This window comes from Jaculus jaculus, chromosome 1, assembly GCF_020740685.1.
Source record: "Jaculus jaculus isolate mJacJac1 chromosome 1, mJacJac1.mat.Y.cur, whole genome shotgun sequence".
In the NCBI taxonomy this organism is placed as follows: Eukaryota; Metazoa; Chordata; class Mammalia; order Rodentia; family Dipodidae; genus Jaculus; species Jaculus jaculus.
The window spans coordinates 247,077,680-247,102,897 of record NC_059102.1 but is presented as its reverse complement, the minus strand read 5'-3'; the positions used below and the strand labels follow the sequence as shown (position 1 = coordinate 247,102,897).

Genomic DNA, 25,218 nt, shown 5'->3' with positions numbered 1-25,218 from the left:
GCTGACCTGGAATTCACTCTGTATTCTTAGAATAGCCTCAAACTCACGGCAATCCTCCTGCCTCTGCCTCCCATGTGGTGGGATTAAAAGCGTGTGTCACCACTCCCAGCTTAAAAAAATATTTTGTTCATGTATTTATTTGAAAGAGAGAGAGAGGCAGATAGAATGGGCATGCCAAGGCCTCTAGCTAATGCAGATGAACTGCAGACACATGCAGTACCTTGTGCATCTGGCTTATATGGGTACTGGGGAATTGAACCTTGGTCCTTAGGCTTTACAGGCAAGTACCTTAACTGCTAAGCCATCTCTTCAGCCCCACAGAGCTTTCTTGATTTATGAATAAAAGGCTTTTATTTATTTATTTACTAGAGAGAGAGAGAGAGAGAGAATGGGTATGCCAGGACCTCCGGCCACTGCAAATGAACTCCAGATGCATGTGCTCCCTTGTGCATCTGGCTTACATGGGTCCTGGATCCTTTGGCTTTGCAGGCAAATGCTTTAACCACTAAGCCATCTCTCCACCCTGAGCCAAAAGCTTTTTTTTTTTTTTTTTGGCAAGTGTCCAGTCCAGTCACCTGCCTTATCAAAGTCTCAATACTGGAGCCCTGTGTTTGTTTCACAGGCTCACAGAGGAATGTGGACTCAACTGCCTGGCCCACTATGTGCACACTGCTCTCAGTTAGCAAGGTATCTCTGTTCCACCCATGACTACATGATCTGAGGTCTTGACATTACTCATGATGGCCACAATTCCTAGGAGCTGGCCTAGTGGTAAGGATGGCCCTATTAATAGCTATTTGGCAATATGATTTTCCTGTCACTTTAGTTAAGCTCAGTATTTTTTTTTTTTTTCAAAGCAAGGTTTCATTCTAGCCCAGGCTCACCTGGAATTCACTATGTAGTCTCAGTGTGGCCTTAAGCTCACAGTGATCCTCCTACCTCTGCCTCCCAAGTGCTGGGATTAAAGGCATGTGCCGCCATGCCTGGCTATAAAACCTTTTTAACTTTATTCATATTATTTATTTGCACAGAGAAAGAGATAGAGATAGATCGATAACACTGGTTACTAGGCTTTAAAGGCAAGAGCCTTAACCATTGAGCAATCTCTCCAGCCCTGGGTCATCCTCTTTAAAACTCTTACTAAACTGGGCATGATGACACTTGCTTTTAATCCTAGCACTCAAGAGGTAGAGAAGGATCACTGTGATTTCTAGGCCAGCCTGAGACTACATAGTGAATTCCTGGTCAGTCTGGGCAAGAGTAAGATCCTATCTTGAAAAACCAAGCCAAACCAAAACAACAAAAAACACACTCACTAACCAGGTGTAATGGCACATGCCTTTAATCTCAGAATTTGGGAGCCAGAGTAGGATAGCCAGAGATAGGCCATGACTTTGAGGACAGCCTGGGACTACATAGTGAATTCCAGGTCAGCCTGGGCTAGAGTGAGTCTGTACTTTGAAAAATAAATAAATAAAACTTTCAGGTTGAAGAGGTGACTTAGTGGTTAAGGTGCTTGCCTGTGAAGTCTGAGGACCTAGGTTCAATTCCCCAGGACCCACATGTGGTGGTTTGATTCAAGTGTTCCCCCATAAGAGGTGTTCTGAATGCTAGGTTCCCAGCTGATGGAGATTTGGGAACTGACACCTCCTGGAGGCAGTGTGTTGTTGGGGGCGGGCTTATGGGTGTTATAGCCAGTGTCCTCTTGCCAGTGTTTGGCACACTCTCCTATTGCTGTTGTCCACTTTATGTTGCCTAGAGGGTGATGTCCACCTTCTGCTTATGCCATTGCTTTCTCCTGCTATCATGGGGCTTCTTCTCAAGTCTGTAAGCCAAAATAAACCCTTTTTTCCCAAAAGCTGCTCTTGGTCAGGTGATTTCTGCCAGCAATGTGAACCTGACTGCAATACCATGTAAGCCAGATGCATAAGCTGGTGCATATGTCTGGAGTGGCCAGAGGCCCTGCACACTTATTCTCTCTCTCTCTCTCTTTCTCAATTAAATAAATAAGTAAATATAATAAAAATCCTCTTACTAGAATGAGTTAGGGTTCTTTGCAGGGGCTACTTCCCTTAGCCAGACTTTCAGAGTACTTAAAAGTACTGGGGGGGAGGTGCTGGAGAGATGGCTTAGTAGTTTAGGTGCTTGCCTGCAAAGCCTAAGAACCTGTGTTCAACTCTCCAGACACACAAGGTGACACAAGTGCACAAGGTGGCTCATGCATCTGGAGTTCGATAGCAGAGGCTGGAGGCCCTGGTGCACCAATACTCTCACTCTCTCTTATAAAAAGAAAACAGTTTTAAAAAAGTGTCTCCTGGGGTGAAGGGAGACAGGTCCTTTTCCTTCTTACCAGATTCCTTATCATCTGGAGCAGCCCCTGCTTAGCAACCTCAGCTAGCACTGGGACAAAGGGAAGGCCCAGGGTGCTGTGTGGGAGGAGGGGGGTTGGTGTCTCTCCCCAGGGAATGCACAGATGCTTGGCAAATCCCCAGTGCTATGGCAGTGGCATCTTTCAGACATGTGGGAATTGTTGAGTAGTTTCATTCTAATACATGTTTTTGGCTTCTAGCCATGGCCCAGTGTGTCTAACCTGGCCAAGGACTTCATTGACCGCCTGCTGACAGTGGACCCTGGAGCCCGGATGACTGCACTGCAGGCTTTGAGGCACCCATGGGTGGTGAGCATGGCAGCCTCTTCATCTATGAAGAATCTGCACCGATCCATCTCCCAGAATCTCCTCAAGCGCGCCTCCTCACGTTGCCAGAGCACCAAGTCGGCTCAGTCCACACGTTCTAGCCGTTCCACCCGTTCCAACAAGTCACGCCGCGTGCGGGAGCGGGAGCTGCGGGAACTCAACCTGCGCTATCAGCAGCAGTACAATGGCTGAGCCGCCAGCTGTGGCATGGACACACCATGATCTCATCCTGGTCACTCTGCTATCTGGGCCCAGTACCCTCTCTAGAGCTAGACCTGATGGCCAGCAGTACATAGAGTATGTCTGGTCCCAGTTCCCTCTCTGTGCCTTCAGGAGCCCCCACCCTACCATGGGTCTGTGTCTGGTGTGACATACTGGTGGCCCAGGGGTCTGTGACCCCACCTGAACAGATTTGGTACTGCTACTCCTGGTGGGCAGGTGTTCTTTGTGAGTTGGGAGAAGGGACAGGATCTAGCCTTCACCAATCTCCCATCCTTTGGCTTTTTCTTAGACCAAAGGGGCCTGAAGTGGGTAGAGTAGGTCCTATGGCCCAGGATTCTTTGGGACAGTTACTTTTATAATCCCCTTTCCCCCAAAATCCTCACTAGCTCCCCACATTCCATGACATCCTGTTCCTTAAGATTATGTTCCATTGGGAAGCCCAGCTTTGGCCTTAGCTAGGCTGTAGGCCCTAGGTGCCTTAACTGGACCCCTAGCCAAGGCTTAATCTAAGCAGCCGCACCCCCAACCAAGACCTGTCTTTCTTCACATGCCACTAAGTACCCCTCACAAGCATCCAGACTTGCCAGGACCACTGTAGGACTGTGGCATAGATATAGATATTCCCAAGCTCCGAACCCTCTAACTGTGAGAGGGCTCCTGCCCACCAGCCTCAGTGCCTTCTCTGCCCACAGAGCCCACTGTTGTCTCCTTCCCAACTGTAGGGGTTCAAGGGAGCTCCACTGCTGCTACCTGGGGGATTGGGGAGCACCTGAATCATGCAGAGGATTCCCCCAGGATCCTGCTGTCAGCCCTGGTTCTAGCCTTTTGTACTGCCCGTTGCCTCTTCAGGAGCTGCCATGCCCTCCCCTATAGCTTCACAAAGGTGCCATCTAGTGTTTGGCCTGGGCATGGCACTCACAGTCCTCCAAAAGGAAGAGGAAAGGAAGGAGTTGCTGTGCTGGGGGAGAGTTCTGGGCCTCCCAACCCCCCTTCTGATCAGCTTCTGCGTACCTCTCCCTGGAACTTAGCCATACTGTGTGATCTGCCTTTGAATCCTAGGTGTCTGGTATACTGGCCTTCTTGTGAGAGATGGTCTTGTCCTGTGCCCACTTCCTTTCACAGCATTCATTAACCTTCCAGTCTGGTCCTGTTGAGTCTTAGGCTGATGGAAGATAGGTGAGGCTGGTGGGGGGACCTTCCTTCCCAGAGAATTGAGCCAGAACAGTCCCCATAGCTGTCATGGTCTTCCCCTACCACTACCACACACTAGTCTGGAATCTAAGCTCCCTCCCTCTATAGCTGCTTTAAGTGGGTAGGAAGGGCCAGGGCCTGGCTTAGGCCTTAGCTAGACTATAGAGCCTCTGGCAGCAGGAAGTCTGATTCCCCACTCAGCTCCTCCCAGTAGGCAGTCTTGGACTAGGCTCTCTTTCTTCATGTGCCACCTCCACTGGGAATTCAAACCAAAGAGACCACTCTGTGCCAACTCAACTGTGCCTCCTTCCACCACCACTGCCCACTGGGCAGAAAGCAGTGGAGACCCGAGCCTCAGACTTCTCCTTCAGTTCCCCATGAGTGTCTGGGGGCTGTGGTCCTAGGGATTTATTTCCTCGTTTGCCCAAGGTATGCCTAGTCCTGAGAATAGGACAGGGAGAGTTTAGCATCTTGGGCCTTTGATAGGCCCACCAGGCCTTCATGCCATGGACCGTGGATAGAGAATGTGCAGTTATTTATTTTGTGTACTCTGTAAATGTATCCTCTGTATTCAATAAACAGGCTGCCCTCCCCAGGGAAGGCTGCAATTCATTCTAACATCCCTGATTCTGTTACAGAACAACAGACTGCCCTGGAGAAGGGATGGACACCACAGCCTTGAATGGCTTTGTAGGAAGATCCTGGCTCCTTAGCCCTTTTGATACCAGAAAACAAAATCATAAGTCAGAGATAGAAGCCTCGGGAACTCCTTCGCCTGAACCAGGAAGACAGACATGAGTACGTGAGAGGAAAGAGCCTGGTGTTTTTATTGGGTTAAGATAGAGAAGGGTTCAGTAGAGGACTCAGTTGTAGGCCATGACCTGGTTGATCCAAGAGCTGAACTTGCTAACCCGAGTGTATACAGCTGGTGCTTGCACATTACAGTTATTGGTGCCCCAGGAGACAACACCAATGAGCACCCATGTGTTTCCCTTCTGGCAGACAAGCGGGCCTCCTGAGTCACCCTAAGAAGGAAGCAAAGGGTCAGTATGGTAGCTTGAGGAGGTAGGCCATGGGACGGTGAAGAGGACATCCACACCTGTGCTTACTTGGCATGAAGAGGCACCTGAGCCACCTGCACAGATCATGGCGTCGGTGATACTGGAGCCCCAGTACTGCCGACACTGATTAACGGTGACCAGCGGCAGAACTACCTGCTGAAGACGTGCTGGTGTCACATTGCCTATGAGCCAGAAGGGGGTAGTCAGACTGGCCCAGGGTGTTTGTCCCCCTCTTCCCCAGTCCTGACCCATGTGCATACCCACACCACTGATTCGGCCCCAGCCGCTGGTGACACAGGTGAGGCCTGCAGGCAATGCCTCATTTGAGGAAGCCAGGCAGACTGGTGAGACAGATGCAGTGTACCGGGCTGGCGAGGCGAGTTTTAGAAGTGTCAGGTCATTGTTCATAGTGGTGGGGTTCCAGCTGGGGTATGTAATGGCCTGTGGGACCAGGAAGGAACCATGTAGGGCTGGGGTGGACTCAGGCACCCAGGGATGGGGCCAAGGTAAGTGGGTCAAGGCATGTCTGAATGTTCTGTGCCCAAACCAGCCCCCCTGTAGCCCACTTTCCTTCCCACATATGCAGCGGCCCTCACCTTTGAGATGGACAGCACTTGCACCGGCTCAGCGTTGGACGATCGGTCATATTCTCCCAAGACAACAAAGTGGCGGCCAGGACTGCAGGGATAATGGGGATGGGCAACTGCTGGGAGTACAGAGCAAGAGGGGGCACCCAAGAGGAGTGGGCAGGGTTAGACTGGGCAGGGCAAGTGTGGAACACTCACCTGACGTTGCAGTGGGCAGCAGTGACTACCCAGGACTGGCTAACAAGAGAACCACCACAGAAGTGGAAGCCGTTGCTGTCCTGGGGTCAGCAGATGGGGACTGGCTTTAGTTGCGGATCAGTGCAAAGCACCCAGGAACCTACCTCACCCCTAGGATTCTTGTACCTGCAGGGACACCTGCCAGGGCCAGGAGCCTGGCACAGCATCCTCTCCATTGACGATCCTTTGATTGTAGTTCAGGGCTGGCCTGATGGCAGGAACGCCACAGCCTGGATACAGGGGTTAGTGAGGATCCATAGCCCATCCCACCTTGCCCCACCTCTTTCCTCTAGCTGCCCTCAAGCCGTACACCTCAGGGGAATCCAAACTGGGAATGCTGTTGACCACTCCTCCCCAAATGCCTTCTGACCCTGCAGAGCTTGTTTAGTCGTCCTCATTCAATCAGTCCCCAAATCCTTCCACATCTCATCCTGTACCTCAGATCCATCCCTGGCCACTTTACTCTCTGGTCACTGGGATCGTCTTGGTCTTCCTCCCTAGCAATTGATACCTTCTGTGCCGCCAGAGGGCTCTCCCTAGACCACGCATCCCACTGTCTTGGCTTCCCAAGCCCTCTCAGGCCTGGTTCCAACTCCTAGTTGTGAGGTCTACTGCTATACATCTCTTCCTCACTCCTGCAGGGTCTTCCTTTTGCACTGACACATTGTTTTTTCTTTGTTCATGGTGTCCAACTGCTTCCCTAACAGCTGGACTGACCCTTTCCCTGGGTCCCTGGACTGGAGACGGGAGCTTAAGTTGCTCCAGGCTGTATAGTGATAGATGGTTCGTCCTAGCCCACTCACCCCAGGAGGAGCCGAGAAAGAACAGGCTGAGGGTTAGGCTAAGCAGTAGCATTGTGGAAGAGATGAAGTTGAGAACAATGTAGCTTTATTTATAGGTATCCTTGTCCTTGGGTGAGTCCAGGGCCTAAGACTAGACCAGCTGTGTGGGCACAGCCCACTCCCACACTCCACTTAGAAGTCACAGGCCAAGGTCTCTGGAATTATCAGACAGAACCCAGGTGTGAAGCTCTCACCCCCACCTCTCTAAGCCTGGTTTCTGATTGGCTTTCTGAACCACCTCACGCCCCTATTATTAGCCACTGAGTACCAATGGCGTATGGTTAAATGAGGTCTAAAGTATCAATGTAGTGGCTGGGACCAGAGGACTTTATGAGAAACGCTGGGCTCTCAAGAGAAGGTTGTTCAGAGTATAGGGGTGTTTGTGACTGGTGGAGGAAGTGGCCAGCCAGCTCCATGGATGGTCAGGGATGGACATCCTGACAGGTTGTGCATCTTAATGTATCATTTCAGGGATTCCTCATCATTTTGGAACAGGAATCAGAGGTTTGCTCAGAGGTGCTGAGTCTCCCACCAGTATGTGGGAGACTCGTGTGTTTGGCTCTGGGCCCAACATTTTTGTTTTTGTTTTTCGAGGTAGAGTCTTACTCTAGCCTAGGCTGACCTGGAATTAACTATGTAGTCTCAGGGTGGCCTTGAACTCACAGCGATCCTCCTACCCCTGCCTCCAGAGTATTGGTATTAAAGGGTATTAAAGGTATGCACCACCAAGCCTGGCTTTAACAAATTTTTCTTTTAATTTTATTTTTGAGAGAGAGAATGGGCACACCAGGGCCTTTCAGCTGCTGTGAACAAATTCCAGATGTGTTTGCCCCCTTACGGCACACGTGCGACATTGCATGCTTGCATCACTGTGGGTCTGGTTATATGGGACTTGGAGATTTGAACCTGTATTTTTAGGCTTTGCAGGGAAGCACCTTAACTGCTAAGCCATCTATCCAGCCCTAGTACCCCACATTCTTAATGTGTGAGTGAGCCCTCAATGACTGGCAGACCCTGGAACTAAGTTTGCAAGCTAAAAGATGACAGCCTGAAGCCTGTCAAGGGTAACCCCTGGTATCTGTAGCCTATGATTAAGCTCCAGGCTGAGCTTGCTGTTGATTTTGTTTTTGCTTTTGCTTTTTTTTGTTGTTGTTGTTGTTATTGTTTTTTTGAGACAGGGTCTCACTCCAGGCCAGGCTGGCCTGGAACTCATACCTTAGCCTCCCATGTGCTGGGATTAAAGATGTGCACAACCATGCCCAGAGACCAGGCTGAACTTGAACTAAAGGAAAGAAGATTCTCCTGTGTGCAGAGTTGCAACAGGTGAGTTGGTTGCCTCCTTCTCGGGGTGTGAGGGCTTTGACTGACTCAAGAATACCTCAGTTCTGTGAGGTATGGTGGCGTATGCCTTTAATCCCAGAATTAGGGAGGCTGAGGTAGGAGGATTGACTTCAGTTCAAGGCCACAGTGAATCCCAGGTTAGCCTGGGCTAGAGTGATACCCTACCTTAAAACAAATAAAACTAAAAAAGATGAATGAATGGGTGATATAAGGATGAATGGATATATGTTCAAACAAGTACAACACAATATGAATTGTAAAGTATGGTGTCATTGAGCACTCTGTGTATAATCCCTTCACTTTTTTTGTTGTTGTACATAAAAATTTTCATAAAGTGTTGAGGGGCTAGAGATGAAGCTCTGGGTTTGATCCCTAGAACCACATAAACTGGATGTGGGAGGGAGAGCACCCTGGGCTAGAGACCATCTTAAAAAAAATGTGTTAGAGGAAGCACAATCAGGAGCCCTGAAACCTCCAGACTAGAGAACCTCTAAAGAATGCTCTTCTGGTTCCATGTTTTCTTTCTTTTTTTTTTTAATTTTTAAATTTTTATTAACATTTTCCATGATTATAAAAAAAATTCCATGGTAATTCCCTCCCTCCCCAACCCCGACACTTTCCCCTTTGAAATTCCATTCTCCATCATATTACCTCCCCATTACAATCATTGTACTTACATATATACAATATCAACCTATTAAGTATCCTCCTCCCTTCCTTTCTCTTCCCTTTATGTCTCCTTTTTAACTTACTGGCCTCTGCTACCAAGTATTTTCCTTCTCACGCAGAAGCCCAATCATCTGTAGCTAGGATCCACATATGAGGGAGAACATGTGGCGCTTGACTTTCTGGGCCTGGGTTACCTCACTTAGTATAATCCTTTCCAGGTCCATCCATTTTTCTGCAAATTTCATAACTTCATTTTTCTTTACCGCTGAGTAGAACTCCATTGTATAAATGTGCCACATCTTCATTATCCACTCATCTGTTGAGGGATATCTAGGCTGGTTCCATTTCCCAGCTATTATAAATTGAGCAGCAATAAATATGGTAGAGCACGTACTTCTAAGGAAATGAGATGAGTCCTTTGGATATATGCCTAGGAGTGCTATAGCTGGGTCATATGGTAGATCAATCTTTAGCTGTTTTAGGAACCTCCACACTGTTTTCCACAATGGCTGGACCAGATTGCATTCCCACCAGCAGTGTAGAAGGGTTCCTCTTTTTCCACATCCCCCCCACATGTTTTGTTTTCTTGAGACATGGTCTCATGTGGCCTCGGTTGGTCTTAACTTGCTATGCAGTGCCAGGTGTGGTAGGGCATGTCTTTAATCCAATCCAAGCACTCGAGAGGCAGAAGTAAGAGGATCACCGTGAGTTTGAGACCAGTCTGAGACTACATAGTGAATTCCAGGTCAGACTGGGCTAGAGAGATGGCTTAGTGGTTAAGGTGTTTGCCTGCAAACCCAAAGGACTCAGGTTTGATTCCCCAGGACCCACATAAGCCAGATATATAAGGTGGCACATGCATCTGAAATTCATTTGCAGTGGCTGGATGCCCTAGCGTGCCCACTCTTATTTTTTTCTCTCTCTGCCTCTTTCCCTCTCAAATAAATAAATAAACAAATAAATAAAATATTGTTTTTTCGTAGTAAGGTCTCACTCTAGCTCAGGCTGACCTGGAATTCACTATGTCGTCTCAGGGTGGCCTTGAACTCATGGCGATCCTCCTACCTCTGCCTCCCGAATGCTGGGATTAAAGGCATGCGCCACCATGCCCAGCTACATAAAATATTTTAAAAAATCTATTATCAATTTGCCATGTAGTTGAGAATGAACTTGAACTTGACCTTCTGGTCCTTCTGCCTCCACCCTCTAGGTGCTGGGTTTACAAGTATTTCCACTACATCTTAACTTGCTGTGCAGTGCCAGGTGTGGTAGGTGTGATGATGGGGATTAAACCCATAGCTTCGTGCATGTTAGAAAAAGCACTACCAACTGAGATAAATTCCCAGCCCTGCTCTACCAGTACTGAAGCCCCAGCAGAGCTCAGCCACTCTGACGACAGCATGTTCCTACCAGCAGCCAGCACCCAGGCTTGGCACTCAGTGGTGCATAGCAAAGGTTTCTTGGGTAAATGAGTCATCTCTTCCCACATGAATCCATGACCCCTGTCAGCCTAGAGGATGTGAAGTCACACAGCTCCAATGGTGCAGATAAAGCTAGCTCAGCTTTTCATAAGTGACCAGGTGTGCCTGGTCATCAGACGAATGTCGTAGGTACAGGCACTGTCGGTGTGAGGAGTGCTGGGTGATAACTTGTAGAATCAGGAAGCAGTTCCTCTACCAGCACTTCAGCCCCCACAAGGCCCAGGGTGGGCCTGACTGAGATAGTATGGGCTTTGTTCTGCATCATTAGTAAGCCAAGTAGAGACCATGGGTAGGGGCTGTCATAATGGCTTGTGGATCCCAGTGAACTGAGGGCAAATGCTAGGTAGGGAAGTGATAGGGTGAACCTCTACAGTATGGAGTTAGAAGGTTTGGGGCAAGACATGCTGGCCAGAGCTGGAGTTATTTTTGGGTAGAAGTCTGAGATAATGGTAAAGGTACCTCTTAGGCCAGGCACTGGACCTGTGGTGGCAGTGGTCCTTGTACATATAACTCAGCCATGGAGTCCCTACAGCTGTCTGTTCCACTCCACTCAAGAAAGAGACAGCCGCCTTTTTAGTTGTTTGTATTTTCTTGATTTATTTCCCCGTGTTCCAAGCTCTAAGTCTTGGTCTACTACTCCACCTCCATGTCCTGCACAATTTCCTCCAGGAGCTCCAGGTTCAGGAGTCTCACTTCCTGGGTCAGGACAGCTGTCGTTCCAGGCACAAAGCGGTAGTGGCCAGTTCTAGAAGGGAGGAGGGATGGCCTCAGCACTCAGCCTGTCTTGTTCTAGTAGCCTCCTATTTGCAGCCCCTGCTCCCACCTGTAGTCTCCCTCTTCCCCTTACTCCCACCTCTGCCCGGGTTCTGTGGGTGAACTCAGAGTCCTCAGCATCTTGGCACCCGCAGCGGTGATCACACATGCATCCACGCTGCCCCCAGAGCCCAGGTCACCCAGGATCCCTGCGGTGATGGCTCCTACCAGCAGCTCCTGTGCAGCCTCCAGCTGTAGTGATGTGTGAGTGAAGTTTTACAGACCATCCAGTGACACCTCAGGGTCTAGCCTGAGGCCTTTGTTAGTCTTAAAGCCTAGACTATTATTTACAGTCTGTGCAAACTCAAATCCTTTCTCTCCCTCCACCCCAAATTCCTCATCCCCTGGCTTCTGCCTCCCTCTCTCCCGAGACCCTGTGTTCCTTCCAACTATTCAATGAACAGACTTCTCAGTCATTTTAAATTTATAGTCCCTCTTGCAGCAGTCTGCCCAACCCCCCCCCCATTAGTCTTGCTCCCCAAATCCTCTGTCACTGAGTTTCTCTCTGGCCTTAGTTACTTCTGAAGCACAGAGTCACCCACTTCCATCTCAGCCTTCAAACCTCATAGAGGAACCCCACTGGATTTTTCCTCCTCCTTAAGCTCCAAACGATCATTTATGAACCTGAGCTTCTCCAAGCCATCTAAGCTCTGGTCCGTGTCCCAACCCCACTGGGCCGTGGTTCAGTCTCTACTTAGTTGTCACCTTCTCCTCTAACAAGCCTGCCTTCCTTCTAGACTTGGCCCGGGGCCTCCTGCACGCCCCAGCGCCCAGTGCACTTCCCACCAGGGAGGATGAAGTCACTCACTGTCATGTTTGGCTGGAACCTGTCCTCCAGCAGTGCCAGGGCCGCGTCCTGTCCTGAGCCTACAAGGTGGGAAGCGACATCTGAGGTTAGCTGAGGCCACCTCATCTGGGAGACCAGCATGAGAACAGGATTTCTTGCTGGGAACAGGGTTTGCAGGAAAAGGACAGGAGCACTCACCCAGGGCCGTGAAGGGCAGACGACTATAGGAGCCGTGGGGATGCAGGCCATAGAGCTGTGGTCCTGTCAGGTCAACGCCGCCCACGATCAGGGATGCGCCCACGTGGCCCCGATACCTGTAGGCGGGTGGACGTCGTCACCTCAAGCTGGAGCCAGGGGCCCCACCCCTGGATCTGAGTCCCACCCCTTTCCCGGGGCCTGGCGTCCTGTGATTGACCAGGGCCCCTTGCTGGGGTTTCTTCCCGTCTCTCTGCTCGTCTCAGCCCCGCCCTGGCTTCTGTCCCACCTCCTATCAGTCGGGTCCACCTCGCCAGGGCCCCTCTGGCGGAGGAGGGGGGGTCATCGCAGCCTCGCGCCCCGCACCGGAAGAGCGTCTGGCGCAGGACCCGAGTGACCGCGGCCACCCGAGGCTCGCGGCCCGTGGACAGCGCGTGTAGCTCCGTGTTGGACGCTGCCATCCGCGTGGTCATCTGGGCGTCCGCGGCTACTCCAGCCCCGCAGCAGCTGAGGGCGAAGGGGGGCGGAGGAGGGCCGGTGTGGTCAGCGCTTGGCGCGTGCGGGCACTGGCTAGGGCGTGGGAACGGGTCCGGGGGCTCTCACTAGATTTTGGGGGCGATGAAGTGAATCTTCTCGCAGCTCTTGTCCGCCACGACGGAATCGTCGGTGGCCCGCGTGTCCGCACCCAGGATGACTCCGTCCTGCGGAGGAGGAAGAGCCGTAGATCCTGCCTCTCCTCCTCCCTGTCCCTTCATCCCTCCCGTCCCATCGCCCTCCCTCCCTGCTCACTCGGAACACGAGTCCAGCGACGGTGGTCCCGGTCTTGCGTGCAGGAGGGACCCGGAGTCCAGGGAGGACGCGTTCTAAGGTTTCGTTTCTGGAAACACAGTGAGGTGGATGGGCTTTGGAGTCTGCTTCTACAGTCTCTGAACCCATCATCTCATAACACATCCCCCCTCGCCCGGTTCTGGTCCTGGGGGTAAGCCTGGAAACGCCCTCCCATTCCCCCATCCCCAACCAGGAATAAAACAGGCCCCACAGTGAAGCACCAGCAGCATCCCTGATCAGAACTTCACTCCCCCGCCCCCCTTCACCTCTGGCAATTCTCGAAGCAGAAGCCCCTTGTGGGCTCCAGCGCCCGCTTCAGCATCTCCGGGTGCAGAGAGGGCGAGTAGGAATCTGGGGGTGGATGGGTGGGTCAGAGGAGTGGGCCCTGGGAGCAGAAAGACTTCAGAGAGACCCTCGGAGTCTGTGCAGCAGCGCAGGGCACTCAGGCCGAGGCTTCCCTGCTTTCGCTTTCACCTTCAGCCTGGTTGAGACACTGCTCATCTTCTCTTTCACTTTCACCTTTGTTTGTGGTTCCAGGTAGCTTGGGAAGGGAGGTAATGTTCCTTATCCTCTGTCCCAACAGGACAAATCCTCCCTCCACTCCTCAGTTTGATACTGACACCTGCTTTCCTCAACTTACCACAGTATCAGTTCTAACCTCAGGGCCATGGCCTAAAGCCATTGAACTGGTGACTGTTGTCTCTGCTAGTTACTGGTCCCCAATAGAGTAGGCTTGGCTTATTTATTTTTTGTTGTTGTTGTTTGTTTTGTATTTCAAGGTAGGGTCTCATCTTAGCCTAGGCTGACCTGGAACTATGTAGTCTCAGGGTGGCCTCAAAACTCTTGGCCTCCCGAGGGCTGGGTTTAAAAGCATGTGCCACCTCACCAGTTGAATTTTTAAAATTATTTTTATTTATGAGAGAGAGAATATGGGCATGCCAGGACCTCTATCAACTGTAAAAGAACTCCAGATGCATGTGCCACCCTGTATATCTGGCTTTGCATGGGTACTAGGGAATCAAACCTGGTTCCTTAGGCTTTGCAGACAAGCACCTTAACTGCTGAGCCATCTCCCCAGCTGGGCTTGGCTGAATTTTGTCCTTTGTTACATTTCTTGTAGCTCCCAACTCTTGTCTTTGCCACCTGTAAACCTCATAGTGCTGCTGGTCCTTTCATCTCAAGGGGCAACTTGGGCTGGGGCTATAGCTCAGTAATACTGTATTTGCCTAGCACCGACAAAGCTCCAGATTTGATTCCCAGCACTGAAAACAAAAACTCCAGCAAGTTAAGCCAGGCCAGGTTTACTGCCAGCTTGGGCTGCAAAGTGAGAACTCGTCTCGGAAAAACAAAAGTAAAATAAAAATAAAGCCTTACTAGATGATCTAATTAATGAATGCCAATCCCCCAGATTTTAAACTTTTTTTTTTTTTTTTAGTGTTGGGGATTGAATGCAGAGTTTTCACTTACTGTTTAACTATACTTTCTTCTCTCTACTCAGGACTCAAACCTCCAATCATTCTTCTGCCCCCCCCCCCCCCCGATTATAGCTGTGGGTATAGCTAACTCCAGTCCTCAGGACTGGCACAGGGCAGGCTGCTTGAATAGCTCAATGGGGAGAATTAAACGCTGACATCTCCAACGTATTCAGGCCAAAACATCATCTTGCTTCCTGCTCCATTGAACTCTGGTCCTGGAGCTTGGTGATATGTAGATCTGAGTGTAGAGAACCTGCAATGTCTTCCCTTCAACCCACAACACACAGGGCTTATAGAATCAAAACAAAAAGGTATTTATTCAGGGGGCAGGGTCACTGGGCTGGCAGCTGGGGGCACAGAGGTGCCATGGCGGTAGGCACCCAGCAAGATGGCATTGATGTGCTCCAGTGTCTTATTGCTGAAGACCATGTTGAGGTGCTGTGTCCCATTCAGGGGCAGCAGATGTACAGGTTGTGACTGGCGGCCCTGCCACTGGCCACAGAGCTCCATGCTGCGTGTGGCTACTGTGTCATCACCGTCCTCGTAGAGCGCAGCCACAGGGTCTTTGTAGGGGAAGCTGTGGTCATAGATGTAGGTGCGGGGTGTGGGCAGGCCCACGCCATACAGACAATATACTTCTACGCCAGGTGCCGGGAGCCCTGCCAGCAGGTCACGTGACTGTAGCCACATGTACCAGCCTTCCTCAAAGTGAAGGTCCGTAAAGAAGCGCTGAAAGTCATGGCCTGTGTAGTTGAAGCTTGGCGTGGAAATGAACACATGGTCCTCAGGCCACACCTGGCGGGAGGGAAACATCCAGGGGGAAGTCGTCGTTATGCGCTGCTCCTCTCTCAGCTTGATACTGGACATAATCGGGATGCCCTGGTTGTCACCTGTGGACACGGAGCAAGGTGGGACAGGAAGCTGGGCCTGCCTGGCCCACAATTTGCCTCAGTTGAAGCTCAGTGGGATATTCAAACTTGCCCCTATCCCATCCAGATCTGGACACCAAGCCACAGTCAGATTAGGTCTGATGTTCTCTCTCGCCCTCTCTACATATATATTTATATTTTGGTTTTTCAAGGTAGGGTTTCACTCTAGCTCAAGTTGACCTGGAATTTACTATGTAATTTCAGGGTGGCCTCGAACTCATGGTGATCCTACCTCTCTGATGGGATTAAAGGCGTACGCCACCACGCCTAGCTTATATTTTTGTTAAACAAGAGGCTATGTTGGTACCTCTGTAAAACAGAACTGTAGTGACTCAAAGGAGCTTGGGGTTGTTCTGAGAATGGAATGAGTGTGGAGGTGCAGACTATTCTTGCTCAGGCCTTATGTGGGACCTACGCTGTATATGGGTCATGTGACTATTTGCAGAGGATAAAATGAGACTGTGGCATATAATCTGATGTCTCTCTTGCTTCTACTGGGAAGGCTGAGTCTGGCTGTGTCCAGCACACAGTGGTTCTGTATTAGTAATGAGTGCCTGGAACTCCTCCTCAGGGAAGGGTAAGAAGGACCAGAGCCAGTAGTTTTGTCCTCAATAAAACAGGTCCTTGGGCAGAGGAAGCAAAAGTAGCTGAGCCGGATGTGGTGGTGCCTTTAATCCCAGCACTCAGAGGCAGAGGTAGGAGGATCATCATGGGTGCGAGGCCACCCAGAGACTGAATTCAGGTCAGCCTGGGCTAGAGTGAGACCCTACCTTGGAAAACCAAAAAGAAAAAACTCAAAAACCAAAAACCAAACCAAACAAAAAAAACAGTAGCTGAAAGCTGGGTTAGGCAGGACCTGGGGACACAGGGAAATCTTGGGTTGAGGGCTAGGGAGATAGCTCAGTTGCAAGAATAAGAACCTGAGCTTGACCCCAGTACTCATATAAAATTCCAGGTGTGGTGACATGCAACTGTAATTCCAGCTCTGGAAAGGTGAAAATGAGGGTCCCTGGAGCACATTGGCCAGTTAGTCTAGCCAATTGGTGAGCTCCAGAAGCCAATGAGACCGTCTCAAAGGAGGTGACAGCATCTGAGGATGACACCCAAAGTTGTCCTTTGGCCTTCACATGCATGTGAACATGCATGCACACATGCACACTCACATGCACCATATGTATATATATATATATATACCAGAAAAAAAAATCTTTGGTTGAATGAGACTGCTGGGGTTCACATCCTCTGTTTACTTCCCCTTTGTTATCCCTGACACAGACTCTGGAAAGAGCCATTCTAATAGTCCTGCCAAGGTGACCACTTTCAAGGAGCTCATGACAACTAGTATGCCCCCAGGAATGGAAGACAATACTCCTGGGCAGCATAGTGAGTGGAGCTGAGGTGACAGACAGCTCTATGACTTGCTTCATCCTCCTTCACCCACAGGATAAAAGTGATCAGAGACCCTCTCACCTGAGGCCAAGACCAGCATGGGCTTGATAGAGCCACCCCAGGGAGCCCCAAGAGAGATGAAGCCATCGATGAAGCGGTCCTTCCAGGACTGAGGCTGACGCAGCAAGAAATAGAGCAAGTGCAGGCAGCCAAGGCTGTGGCCAATGAGGAAGACGGGCTTCCCATAAGCAGCGTGCATCTCCTCCACCAGCCCTGCTAGCTTCTGGTAGTACTCATCCTGCTGGCCTGCAGATGGATGGTCAGGTCAGGGCAGTCAGGGTCCAGACTACCTGCCGTGCCTCAAATCCATCACCCGCACTCACTGGGCTCCAGACGCCAGTCATAGGGGGCAGCGCGCACTGTCTCATCCCGCACGTACCCATTGTTGACCAGATTCTGCACCAGTGTGTGCATGTAGCCTGCGGGGAGATGGCAGTACAGGGGTCTCTGACCATGACACCTGCAGGCTTCCTGATGGCCCACCAAAGGCCACAGCCCCCATCCTTTCCTCTGGTACACCCACCTGCTAGCTTGTTGTTATCCAAGTACTCAACAGAGTAGGTCTTGCCAAAGCCAGGGACACGGATCTGTACACCAGGGGCATTGGACACACGCCCAGAGCTGCGGTTATAGACAACCCTGGGGAGAGTGGGCTGTTCAGCAGCCAGCAGCCACAGGGCAGTGTGTGGGGCTGAGCAGAACACGTGGCACATACCTGGTGTTATCAATCCAGCAGTCTACCCCAAGGGGTAGAAACATATTGAGATCCAGCCAGATGGTAAAGAAGTCCTCTGTCTTGCGGTAGCACATCCAGTTCACCACATCCGGCTTATCCAGCTTGGCTTCTAGCTGATTCCCCAGGCAGCCAGGCACTGTGGGCACTGGCTCTCACTCTAGACTCCCTGGCATCCCCCACCTCACCCCACCCCAAGACCCAGCCTACCCTGCCATCTCCCACACCCTCAGCTCCCAGACACTAATGACACTTATCCTCTCCCCATAACACCCCCTCACAGTTCCCCAAGAAGCTCCAAGCCCAGGCTCTCTTTAAGCGGGGAGGGTGCAGAAGCCAAGGCTGCTGACCCCTGACCCCTGCACCGGCAAAGCAAACATCCAGCTTGGCTTTTCATTATTGCCAAAGTCCAAGGTGAGAACAAATAACTAACTATGGGGAGTGGAGAGTGGGCCAGGAGTAAGGGGGAGGCCTACGTGGGCCTGTCCTGGGTGTCTTGTCCTTGGTGGGGGTGGGAACCAAGGAAGTAGTGTGGCTGCAGCTGGCCAGAGCTCGCAATGTCCCTGCTTGTTGAAGCCTCGGGCATACCTCATTCTGTCACCCCCCCCACCTCCTGTACCCACCCTGGAATAGACAACTCAGCCACATGGAGCAGTATGGTGGGGGTTGGGGTGATGTCTCTATGGGCCAAGGCTTTGGCCGCTTCACACACGAGGCAGGTATGGGGCTAATGCAGGAGCAGAAGGGCCTTGGCAGCATCTGCTGCCGCTGCCAGGGACTGGGACTCTCCAAAGTCTCGCCTGGTACATCAGGGGCGGACCTGGTGGGGGCTTACCGAGGATGACAGGCCGTGTGTGGTTACTGAGCTCAGCCTTGGGCGTGGTGTGCGGGGGGAAGAGCACATTGAGGAGCCAGAAAGGGGCAGCAGGGGGGAGCAGGAGCCCCAGCAGCAGCAGCACCCACTGCCATGGGGAGTCAGACAGCCCCATTCCAGCCCAGTGCCTACTGACAGATGAGGGAGTTCTAGGCTGGCTTTATCTGGTGTGGGGATGGGAGGGGCTCCAGAACCAGTGGGAGGGACAGGACAGCCAATGGGGGTGGCCAAAGACTGCCAATGCCAGGAAAGGGCACAGCCTGAGGGAGCCGGCCTTGGGCCTGGGTTCAGTTCTTTCTTCCGTTGGCGCCAGGGGAAACAGAGCTGGAGCAGCAGGAGGCCCAGAAGTACACAATGTTTTATTGAAAAAAGTCAGGCTCAGCTTGGCCAGCTCTATTCCGCTTGGCTTGATGGGGGGTCCCTGCCCACAGGATCCTGAGCCAGGGTTTCCAGCGGGCAGGCCAGGCTCAACTCCCTCCCTTGCTGCCTTTCCCCTTTTCTCTGCTGGTGACATCCAAACAATAAATATACAATAAATAGTGTTTCTGGGCCAGGCTAGGCCTTCAAACCCCACATCAGCCCCTATCAGTCTTCTCTAGCCAGGGCAGACTTACTGGGGTATTGAAGGGGAAACTCCCCAAACCTCCCAGGGTCCTACAGAAGACCTCGGATCCATCTCCATTGCCAGGCCCAGGCTTTGTTCCCCAGGAGACCTAGCAAAGCTGGTCCAAGGCCAGGCTGGACAAAAGAGAACTGGCAAATAAGTATGGGGTGGGGACTGCTGCTCTGGATACCCCCACTTCAGGCCACAAGACTACACTGGGCTCAAGAGTAGATAGTGATGACTTCCCGGCCACCGCCACGCACCAACAGCACTCGCTCCAGGCCCTCAGTGAGCACCTCAAGAAATTCCATGTCTGCAGAACACCAGGTCAAGGAGGTAGCGCAAGGCCAGCGGGCAGCCGGAGCCACTCCCACCCAGACAGCTCCCACTGTCAGTCTTTCCACGCAAGGATACAGTTCTCATCGCCCTCACTGTTCTTTGGTGGGCCCGGCATGTTCAGTAAGACCAGACGAGCATCATGGGAGCGTGTGACAATGACTTCATTGAGTTTCACAGCAGTATGCATGCGCCTCACGTTGGACTGGTCCCTGCAGAAAATGCAGCTGATCACAAGCCGCTGAGATCCTCCTAGTAAGGTCTCCATCCCTGGCACGGGGATGGTACAGCTTGCCTGCCCTCACCCACCTCTATACCAGACCCTAAGATGCTGGGTCTGCACTCACGGCTTAATGTGCACCAGTTCCCGGAAGTTGTCAGGGGCATGACTGGGGTCCCAGGGCTCAGTCATGTATTTGTCGCGGGTCCATGTCATCTGGATCTTGTCAGTCCCTGCTGCAGACTCCTCTTCCTCATCAGAGTAAAGGCTTTCTAGCCGCAGGGCTGAGTGCCTGTCCTTGACCAGCTGAGCCTGAGGATAACCACAGGAAGTAGGTTTGGTGGCCTGAGAAAGGGGGTCCTGGATGGCTCTACATGTCTCTGCCTCCAGGAAATGGTCACTGGTTCAAATGGGACAGATGAGGTGTATATATATGTGTGTGTGTATTAATATCTATAAAAATATTTTATTTAATAGAGAGAGAGAGAACAGGCATGCATGTAGGGAGGCCAGAGAACATTCACATGTTGTTCTTTAGGAGCACTGTCCACCTTTTTCTTCCCTATTTTTTGTTCTTTGTTTTTTTTCAAGGTAGGGTCTCACTCTAGTTCAGGCTAGCCCTGGAATTCACTATGTAGTCTCAGGGTGGCATCAAACTCTCGGCAATCCTCCCACCTCTGCCTCCCGAGTGCTAAGATTAAAGGCGTGTGCCACCATTCCTGGCTTCTTACCATTCTTTTAATCCTGACTGGCCTCAAACTCTGGTGATTATCCCCGCTCAGTCCTCCTAGTGCTGACATTACAGGCAGAGCCATCAAGCCCAGCTTTTTTTCTCTTTTTTTTAAAATAGGATCTCACACTGTGGCTCAGGCTGGCCATCAACTTGTGGCAATTCTTTTGCTTTAGCCTCCTGAATGCTGAGATTACAGATGAGAGTCACCATGTCTGGCCAAGTGAGTCATTCTGATGCTCCTACCTGTTGCTGTCTCCAAAGGCCTGACACTGGCCCTGCCCCCCAGGCCTGAACCAAGGCATCTACTGACCTCCCGCTCGCGTTCCGTTTTGGTTAGCCTCATCTGCCGCAGCATCTGAGACCGCTGCTCCATCATCAGGGTGCGCTCGTAGGTATAGGCAGAGATGTCACTGTTATGCTGGGGAGAGGGGAAGCGGTGATGACTGGGCTGTACGGTGTTCGGGGTCCTCAGGGTCAGGGCAGGGCAGGGCAGGCAGCTCACCATCTCTACCACCTCCACTTCTGCCTCAAGGCGAAGGTGGTACAGGAAAATGGCCAGGTCTTTCTTCATCTGGATACTGTTGTCATCCATCTGTGCCACTGTGAAGATACGCATCCGGCACTTCCTCCAAACCTGTAGCAATGGGTCAGGGGAGTGGTTGAGTCATACCTAACCCTCCAAGGGTCCAGCCGCTCTCACCCACACCCAACAGCCTGGCGCACCTTGTGCTGGCGCAGCAGGAAGGGCAAAAGCATAAGCATGCCTCCGTCGTGCACAATCCACCACACATCGATGTGGCCCTCCAGGTAACGCTCATGGTTGCTGGGATAGAAAGCTATGTTCTTGGGCACGAGCAGGGCCAGGTGGGCAGCTGTGGTGCAACGCACGGTGTCTAGGGAGGAGGGGCACTGCTCACTGACAGCCTGTGGCCCTCCAGCCTCTGCCACCTCACTTAACCCTGGCCCTCGGTCCAGCTGAAGTGCCAGACCCTCACACACCAATAAAGGTCTTCCAGGCACGTGGGTCCTCGCTCTGTCGCCAGCCGTACGGCCAGCCCAGCACCACGGAGTTATGTCTCATGCCGCCCAAGCCGCAAGACTGGATGAGGTGGGCCAGCCCCTCACGCACCTTGCTGGCCACCACTACCTGGCAGAAGCCTTTTACTTTCTCAATTTCCATCATGTTCTTGATTGTCTGTGGGGAATACACTGGCATCAGAAAGCAAGGCGACAAGCTTCTCCCCTTTGTTGGGATCCCTCCCAGAACCCTAGGATCAGTAGGGGAGGGACTGGAGCAATGTGCCCACCCACAATCTTGCCATGTTTTCATGATGGCAGCAGTGCTGCGCACCTGGCTAGTCACATTGGCCAGGATGGTTTCCTTCCCCTACATGCCCACGGCAGGCCAGAAATAAATGTTCTGGCTCAGCTCCTCCCTACTCCTGCTGGGCACCTGCTCGGCAGCCTGGGCCTCGCCATAGCTTTCCAAGAAGCTGCCCTGGATGACGGAGCCAACGATCGTCAGGCCCTTGCCAGCCTTCAGCTGGGAGGCAAAGGTGAGGAGGCGAGGGTACTTCACGTGAAGGTCCTCGTCCAGCTTCAGCAGCACCAGGAGCTGAGGCCTGCAGTGGTCACACGGTGATGCAGACTGAGATCAGGGCCAGGCTTTTCCAAGAAGCCCTCCTCTTTTCCCTTTTCAGAATGTGGGCCCCCACAAACTTGGGTAACACAGACCTAAGGACTCAGCAAGCAGGAGGGTGCCACTGGCAACCCTGGTCGGGGGGACCTATAGACCCTCCCGCCCTCCCAGTGCTCCTAAGAAGCTTGAGCTGGCCCCTGCCGGTCTAGGCACGAACTTACCGCCAGTTCTTGGTGTGAGGAGGCCCCTCCTCCAGCCTCAACAGTGCATAGCGAGCAGCACTCAGGGACAGGCCTCGGATCCCATCACCCCACTCCTTCTCAGCCCTACAGATGCCACCACAAGCTAGTGAACCTCAGAAATTTCCCTTGCTTTTCTCTCTTCTTCCTCCCTTTCTTTTTTCTTCTTTCTTCCCTCCCTGCTTCCCCCTCCTCCCCCTCCACCTCTTTCAATGCTGGGGATTGAACCCAAGGCCTCACTCAGGCTAAGCAAGTGCTCTAACATTGAGCTACACCCCTAGCCCAGAGATTTCTATGTAATACGGGATGGGAGAGGGCCAGGCCCTGATTCATAGCCCCCGCCCCCAAGGTCAAACACCCATGGTAGAAGCAAAAGTGGCCCAGTTCCCTGCCAACCCAACCATCAGACCATCCAGCTGCTCAACCAGTCGCTTTCTTCCGTGCTGTCCAGGATAGAGACAGCCTCTGAGCAGCAGTCCCCCACTCACCCCTGGTACTCGATGTACTTGTAGATCATGCCCGCGATGAGCATGGCAACCAGAGCGTAATACCAGGAGGAGACAAACATAAGGGCCAGGCAGAGGCTCATCCCTAGGAAAGACAGTGCCCTGGGCCAGAGGTGGGAGGACAAGAATCAGGGCACCAGGCCATAGTCTGTCCCATGCTTTGGTAGCCCTGAGAGGTTCCCCCAGTCACAAGTTAAGTGTAAGAAACAGGTCACTCCCTCCCCCAGTATATAATCTCCCTCCCCACAGTGTTTCATCAAGAGTAAAAGCTGCCCAGGAAACTCAAAACTTCCTTTAGAATGAGGGTACAGCTTCCCCAATATTTCTCATGTCAGGGTGCTTGTCTTGGGGGTGCAGTAGGCACTCACCAGTGATAGTATTTAAACCGAGGTCGCCAGTTGGGAGTCCTTAGGAGTGTCTGCACAGCACAGGCCAGGTTCACGAACAGGTAACACATCAGAAAGAACCTGTAGCACCAAAAGGTGATTGGTGCAGAGCAGCCTCCTTGGTACCTCCAGGGGTCGGATATCGAGCTGGGCCTGGACCACAATCTGGGCCACACCAAGGCTTCTAACTCCCAGGTGATCATTTCTATGGTCTGATGCAGATGGGACTATACCCAAGAAGTTCTCAGACCCAGGTGGCAGAAGGCAGGCAAGCACTCACCAGCAGAGGTGGGAAGGGGATGCAGTCTGAGAAAAGCAAGACAGAGCCGGGCGTGGTGGCACACGCCTTTAGTCCCAGCACTCAGGAGGCAGAGGTAGGAGGACTGCCGTGAGTTCGAGGCCAGCCTGAGACTCCACAATGAATTCTAGGTCAGCCTGGGCTAGAACAAGACCCTAACCTCAAAAAAACCAAAAGAAAAGAAAACCAAGATAGAAGAATAGGACACTATCGAGGAATGCTAGGGAGGGCTTAGTGTGAAAAATGGCAAGATTATGTTTAGGCCACTGGCCTTGGTGACCAGTTGGACAGGAACCTGTCATGCATGTGTGGGCAGGGGCAAGTAAGAAAAAGATGTCAAGGATCATGTAAACACACTAAATTAAGAGACAGGTGAGGGCTGGAGAGATGGGTCAGCAGTGAAGGCACTTGCCTGAAAAACCTAAGGACTGGGGAATTGAACCTGGGTCCTTAGGCTTTGCAGGCAAGCACCTTCACTTCTAAGACATCTTTCCAGCTCTAATAAAAATATTTTTTAAGCTGAGTGTGGTGGCACATGCCTTTAACCCCAGAAATTGGGAGACTGAGGTGTAGGAGGACTGCTGTGAGTTCAAGGCCACGCCGAGGTTATGAAGTGAATTTCAGGTCAGCTTGGGCTAGAGTGAAACCATACCACGGGGGGAAAAGTTATATATATATATATATATATATATATATATAAAGCAGGGAGCTGGGGAAATGGTTCAGTGGTTAAAGGTGCTTGCTTGTAAAGCCTACGACCTGGGTTCAATTCTCTAACACCCACATAAAGTGGTATGCAAAAAGTGGCACAAGCATCATGGTTTTCATTTGCAGTGAGTGGCAGGACACTCTGGTGCAAACACACACAAAATAAATAAATAAATAAATAAATAAATAAATACACACACACACACATACATACACACACACACACATATATATGTATGTGTGTATATATGTGTGTGTGTGTGTGTGTGTATTTAAAGGCAGAGCCAGGAGTGACAGTGTACACCTTTAATACCAGCACTTGGGAGGCAGAGCTAGGAGGATCACTGTGAGTTCGAGGTCAGCCTGGGCTAGAGTGTGACCCTACCTCAAAAAACCAAAAGAAAAACCAAACAAAAGAAACCCAGGGCTGGAGATGGCTTAGCGGTTAAGCACTTGCCTGTGAAGCCTAAGAACCCCAGTTCGAGGCTCGGTTCCCCAGGACTCACTTTAACCAGATGCACAAGAGGGTGCACGCATCTGGAGTTCGTTTGCAGTGGCTAGAGGCCCTGGCGTGCCCATTCTCTCTCTCTCTCTCTCTCTCTCTCTCTCTCTCTCTCTCCCTCTTTCTCTCTCTGTCTGTTGCTCTCAAATAAATAAATAAAAATAAAAAAAATTAAAACAGAAATACTACCATTCCTAGGGAAAAATTCCCAAAATATATCCTTCCTTTATAAAAAACAAAACAAAACAAAACAAAACAAAAAAAAAAAAAACAAAAAAAAAAAACAAACCAAAGAACATTGCTGGAGAAATGTCTCAGTGGTTAAGGTGCTTGCCTGCAGAGCCTAACAACCTGGATTTGAGGACCCCAGTACCTACGTAAAGCCAGATACACAAGTCGGCATGGCACATGCATCTGGAGTTTGTTTGCAGTGGCTAAAGGCCCTGGCACATGCTCTCTCTCTCTCTCTCTCTCTTTGTATCTCTCTGCTTGCAAATAAACAAATTAAAAAAAAGAAAACAAGGAAGAAAAAGAAGGCAGGAGGACTCTTGAGACAGAGATATCAGGAAGCAGGGAATCCCATGAGAAGGTAAGTTGCAGCAGGGATTGCCAGCAAAAGCTATTTGGTAAAGGCTGAA

General features: G+C 51.3%; 5 protein-coding genes across 7 annotated transcripts in view; 1 reads left to right on the top strand and 4 right to left on the bottom strand.

Annotated features, from left to right (window-relative positions):
- The window catches only part of Pskh1 (protein serine kinase H1), a 44,281-nt gene extending 39,555 nt beyond the window's left edge, over positions 1–4,726 (top strand). The window contains exon 3 of the mRNA XM_045141487.1: positions 2,570–4,726. Within this exon, the coding sequence (XP_044997422.1) occupies positions 2,570–2,887 (318 nt within the window). The 3' untranslated portion in view covers positions 2,888–4,726. The remainder of the gene's footprint in view (positions 1–2,569) is intronic.
- A 245-nt stretch (positions 4,727–4,971) lies between these two features.
- Ctrl (chymotrypsin like) lies at positions 4,972–6,851 on the bottom strand. The gene is made up of 7 exons (XM_004661676.2): positions 6,797–6,851; positions 6,120–6,223; positions 5,955–6,034; positions 5,766–5,847; positions 5,430–5,610; positions 5,218–5,351; positions 4,972–5,133 (listed from the first exon to the last, which is right to left on the bottom strand). The coding sequence occupies exons 1-7, from the start codon at positions 6,846–6,848 to the stop codon at positions 4,972–4,974; spliced, it is 795 nt and encodes a 264-aa protein (XP_004661733.1). The 5' UTR covers positions 6,849–6,851.
- Positions 6,852–10,919: 4,068 nt separating this feature from the next.
- Psmb10 (proteasome 20S subunit beta 10) lies at positions 10,920–13,342 on the bottom strand. The gene is made up of 8 exons (XM_004661677.2): positions 13,216–13,342; positions 12,911–12,998; positions 12,725–12,822; positions 12,488–12,628; positions 12,125–12,240; positions 11,948–12,006; positions 11,180–11,331; positions 10,920–11,071 (listed from the first exon to the last, which is right to left on the bottom strand). Exons 1-8 carry the CDS (start codon positions 13,269–13,271, stop codon positions 10,960–10,962), a joined length of 822 nt encoding a protein of 273 aa, XP_004661734.2. The 5' UTR covers positions 13,272–13,342; the 3' UTR covers positions 10,920–10,959.
- A 1,375-nt stretch (positions 13,343–14,717) lies between these two features.
- On the bottom strand, positions 14,718–18,614 carry Lcat (lecithin-cholesterol acyltransferase). 2 transcript variants are annotated; one of them, XM_004661670.3, is made up of 6 exons: positions 18,371–18,614; positions 17,518–17,674; positions 17,326–17,441; positions 17,126–17,221; positions 16,824–17,048; positions 14,718–15,314 (listed from the first exon to the last, which is right to left on the bottom strand). In XM_004661670.3, the coding sequence occupies exons 1-6, from the start codon at positions 18,522–18,524 to the stop codon at positions 14,740–14,742; spliced, it is 1,323 nt and encodes a 440-aa protein (XP_004661727.2). In that variant the 5' UTR covers positions 18,525–18,614; the 3' UTR covers positions 14,718–14,739. The 2 variants fall into 2 exon arrangements, with proteins under 2 accessions (XP_004661727.2, XP_045004311.1); XM_045148376.1 differs by lacking the exon at positions 17,126–17,221.
- A 136-nt stretch (positions 18,615–18,750) lies between these two features.
- Positions 18,751–25,218, bottom strand: part of Slc12a4 (solute carrier family 12 member 4) — a 36,444-nt gene continuing 29,976 nt past the window's right edge. Inside the window, exons 14-24 of one of the 2 annotated variants that reach the window (XM_004661671.3) lie at positions 23,055–23,153; positions 22,669–22,788; positions 22,163–22,267; positions 21,756–21,924; positions 21,302–21,497; positions 21,026–21,195; positions 20,805–20,936; positions 20,613–20,720; positions 19,697–19,881; positions 19,428–19,561; positions 18,751–19,326 (exon numbers count right to left, since the gene is read on the bottom strand). In XM_004661671.3, coding sequence (XP_004661728.1) covers positions 19,235–19,326; positions 19,428–19,561; positions 19,697–19,881; positions 20,613–20,720; positions 20,805–20,936; positions 21,026–21,195; positions 21,302–21,497; positions 21,756–21,924; positions 22,163–22,267; positions 22,669–22,788; positions 23,055–23,153 — 1,510 coding nt within the window. In that variant the 3' untranslated portion in view covers positions 18,751–19,234. The remainder of the gene's footprint in view (positions 19,327–19,427; positions 19,562–19,696; positions 19,882–20,612; positions 20,721–20,804; positions 20,937–21,025; positions 21,196–21,301; positions 21,498–21,755; positions 21,925–22,162; positions 22,268–22,668; positions 22,789–23,054; positions 23,154–25,218) is intronic. The other variant, XM_045148371.1, reaches the window with a different exon arrangement.